The sequence below is a fragment of the Macadamia integrifolia genome, unplaced genomic scaffold (genome assembly GCF_013358625.1).
Source record: "Macadamia integrifolia cultivar HAES 741 unplaced genomic scaffold, SCU_Mint_v3 scaffold1877, whole genome shotgun sequence".
NCBI classification, from domain to species: Eukaryota; Viridiplantae; Streptophyta; class Magnoliopsida; order Proteales; family Proteaceae; genus Macadamia; species Macadamia integrifolia.
In genome coordinates, this window is record NW_024868398.1 from 106,228 (window position 1) to 110,488 (window position 4,261).

The 4,261-nt window shown below is 37.0% G+C and overlaps 1 protein-coding gene across 1 annotated transcript; it reads right to left on the minus strand.

The window, feature by feature from the left end:
• Positions 1-2,620: 2,620 nt before the first annotated feature.
• Positions 2,621-3,848, minus strand: LOC122065081. The gene is made up of 3 exons (XM_042628871.1): positions 3,695-3,848; positions 2,942-3,022; positions 2,621-2,862 (listed from the first exon to the last, which is right to left on the minus strand). Exons 1-3 carry the CDS (start codon positions 3,794-3,796, stop codon positions 2,725-2,727), a joined length of 321 nt encoding a protein of 106 aa, XP_042484805.1. The 5' UTR covers positions 3,797-3,848; the 3' UTR covers positions 2,621-2,724.
• Positions 3,849-4,261: the final 413 nt, after the last annotated feature.

Genomic DNA, 4,261 nt, shown 5'->3' on the forward strand with positions numbered 1-4,261 from the left:
AAGAAAGTAATTTTGCTTTAACCAAAAAAAGGGGAAAAAATGCACTATTGATAGATGAATTGAGGATAACATTTATTATATTATTTATTTTGTGCTGTACACCTCCCTCTCTCACAAACCCTATCTCTTTCAAATCCTCTCACCCTCAACATATGGCCACACGTGCATTTGCACGTGTAATTTTTACTAGTATATATATATATATATATACCACACCATTATTGTATAAAAGCACGAAGCGGCAAATCTTTCACTTGATAAATTTGTCATTTTTTCTTTATTATCTCTTCTTTTTATTCTTATTTTATTTTCTTAAATTGTTCATACCCTTTATATTATTATATTTTTATAATAATTTTATCCATTATTTTTTTAATTTCATCCACTTTTATTTAATTTTTTTTTTATTAAAACTCTTTCTTTATTTTTTGCTTTTTCTTAAAACTCTTTCTCTCCCTCTCACTCTCACACGATTTTATCCACTTTCCTTTTTTTATCTCTCTCTCTCTCTCTCCCTCTCTTCCCTACTTTCACACGATTTTGTCCATTTCTTTTTTTCTTTTTAGTAAAACTCTTTCTCTTTTTCCCTTTTTTTTTTGTTAAAACTCTTTCTCTCCCTCTCATTCTCACACGATTTTGTCCACTTTCATTTTTTTTTAATTAAAACTCTTTCTTTACTTTTCTAACTAAAACTCTTTCTCTCTTTCCTTTTTTTTTTCTTTCCTAGAACTGTTTCTCTCCTTCCCACCCTCACGCGTTCCTCCCACTCTTTATTTTCCCTTCACCCGTCTTTTGAATGGCAAATTTTTTTATTGCCCACGATTCTTTTGAAGTTGGAAGTTTCGCCTTTATTGTTAGGGTTTTCCATCAGTGTATATCATCCTTAACACCAATCAAGTTGTTTTGCAAATCTGGTCTTCCAACTAATTCAATCCTTTGACATATGTACCAAATATTTAACGACTATTGCCATATATTTCCTTCATAACACTGGGAAGTAAATATTTCAAAAGTATTTGTTTCACAATTCTCTCTCTCGTCCACACATGTTTGTACGTCTACCTTATATATATATATACACGTTAAATTCAACAAAAAACATCGAAAAAATAGAAAACTTGTACATGATGAAAAAAAATATATATATTTGGACTCAATTTCCTTCACCCACGGTGAAAGAAAACAACTTAAGCCATGATATCTGAACATTGGATTGGACTAGGGTTGGGTGCTTCGACTATGTACCATAGGGGGTGGGAGTTTAACGATGAACCTAACCCCTAGGAGTCCAATCATGGTACCACATCATGATTGATGAGGAGCTTCTCTTCTCATCTTAACTGCGAAAGCTTTTCTCAAAAAAAAAAAAAAAAAAAAAAAACCCTATTTGTTTCACTTCAATTTCAAAGATCTAAATTATTTCATCAAAAACATCACTGTATAGATGAAATTTATATTTGCTGGTAGGGAGAGGATTCCATAAAAGACAGTGTGACTTTTGTACCTATTACGATCCCATATCAACTTATGGGGCTGATATCACTGATCCCACATCGGTTTCCTATGAGAATTGATGCGTGTTGATATAGTCTTGGATCCCCTCACATTGTAAGCCGATTTATGGGGTTGAGTTCTTTTAAGACCGTAACAGTGGTACCAAAGAAACCGATCCTTAACCCAACTCACGCACGGAAGGGGCGACCTAGGAAAGGGCGGGCGACTTGGTGCCAAAGTCATGGACGTTGGGTTCGGAAGCATGGTGCTATGTTACGATTCCATAGCAGCTTATGGAGGCTAATCCCACATCGGTTTACCGTGAAAATTGATGTGGGTTGATATGGTCTTGGGTCCCCAGGACTGTAATAGTGCCAGAACAGGGACCAATGGAAATTGTTCTTTTTCCCTTATCGACTCGGCCATAATGACACGGTACAAAATACACAAGGATCTGAACCTGCAGCAATTCTTTCAATCTTAACACAACAGGGGTTTGAAAAAAAAAATTGTTCATAATACTCATCACCACCATGGGCTAATGATCCTCCATAATGCTCTAACCAAAGTAGGCTAATGATCCTTCATAACACACTAACCACTTTAGGCTATGGAACCTCCCCCTCTTTTTTTCCTTTTTAATGTAAATCAAACAGCATTCATTGTAACAGGCTCACAGCAACGGTTTCAATATGGAGGTGAGAGTGAATCAGAAACCGTTGCAGAATGGGGTATGAATGTCTTGGAGGGGTTCTGTAGGGAAGGAACTGGTTCAAACGAGTGCACATTAAAATGCTTCTGACACCAATATTAATCAGGTTGAGATTATTCAAACCGTCAAACCCAAAACACCTTGGAAGGGTAAAGGGGGGTTTGCAGACAGGGTGGATCTGGATCAGACTATGGTCTTTCTCAGGCATGTCTTTATCTTACTCACAGTCCCAAACTGCTTATAAAGCACGAAAAAGCTCAATTGAGAGATGAAAATTCTCCTCAGAGTTGGCCAAAAGGTGAGAATATCTAATAAATAAGTGGTCTCTTGTCTCATTTCCCTGTATCGCTAACTTCTTTATCTAATAAATTACCTAGGATGGCCACTTGAACAAGCAAGCATTACACCAAAAAGTGCAAAAATCAAATTCGTATAAAAAATATCTAATCAAACATTATAATGTAGATTTCAAACTGCTGAAACTGAGACAACATACAAGAGTTGACAGTACCAAGTGTCTACATGGTAGCCTCTACTTCTGCATCGTTTTCCATTGGCTCGTTGACAACATTTTTTCCACCTCTCAACCGTGATGAGACGTTGTCAATGGCTGAATTGAGTTGGCTTATTTTTGCATTCAAGGTCTGCCTGGTCTTCTGCAGTTCAAAAATAGATCTGAATAAGTTCTCACATCTATAACAAAGTTGTAAACAAAGTCAAAGGTCCTGAACGTACCTCTAGGCCTTCATCATAATATATAGGTCGCCTAGCCCTTCGGAAGCCATATTCATCTTCATTTAGAACAGCTCTCCTAATCTGCTTGCAAGAAAGGAAAATGCTTAAAACTCATCAGGATCAAATTCAAATTGAAATTCAGTTTCTTTCAGAAGAAATTTAGGAAGCTACACAATGCCTAAAGCACATCAAAATACTCAACAAGTATGCTTCTGTCCTCAGTTCTAGCTACCTCCAATTTCCAAAAGGACTGATTGATGCATGATTCAACATGCTTGCCTCATGTAGGGCAGGAACTTGAAGATGGATTTGCAGAAGACCATTCAAGGCAGACACAAAGCGTTTGGAATGTCTAGTCAATGGAGCAAGCCATAGACAGGAGCACATGATTGACGAAAAGTTTTTCCAGTTATTGAAAATGCAAGAAAAGGCCCACCACAGCAGCAAACAACAAAAAATGATGCTTTTAAGGAGTAGTCTTGATGCCAACAATTTCAATCATTGTGATTTCGATGAAATTCAAAGAAAATTGAGGGATTTTCTAATGCCTTTGAACTTTTGGAATACATGTGTTTTATTGGTTGTTAAAATACTTCTGCAAATCCTCTGACAAAATGTTCAGAGTTTGGTTCTTAGACATATGCAAGAAGTTCATAGAGGGAAAGGGAGTTAATTTTTTTTTTTGGGTGTATGTTGTGTGTGTGTGTGTGTGTGTGAGAGAGAGAGAGAGAGAGAGAGAGAGAGAGAGAGAACCTGTGGAGCAAAGATATATGCCAGTGTTCCAAACAAAGCACCTCCTAGAAAGAACCCAGCAATGAAATCACCGCCACCACCTCTACCCCCATCACTGTACATGTTGAAGAAAATGAAAGAGAATGAGAAGAAACAAGAGCAGAAACATAACCATGAATAAAATTACCAAATTGCATGCTTGTAGGTTCTCAACACCCAAAACCAGAGCAGTATAAGCTAAAATAAGGATTAAAAACTAGAAACATACGACACAATGCATCTTGGTTTGCTTTTCATTTGGCTGGTTTCTTCTTCTTCTTCTTCTCAGGTATGACCTCGCCACACTACTTACCCTTACTCTTCTTCATCGTTTCTCTTTCCCTATTCCTTATTTTCTTATTCTTTCATTACTGTCCTATTTTCGTATTTGTTCATTACTGTACTATTTTCCTGCACCCGCATGATCGGTTGGGTTAGGAAGAAGTGTTAGATCTCCCTGATTGCCAGCCCATTCAACCTCAGATTTTGGGGGTTAGTTAACCTGTCTAGGAAGATCTAAATCCTGGATTTTTATTCCTGAAACCCCTA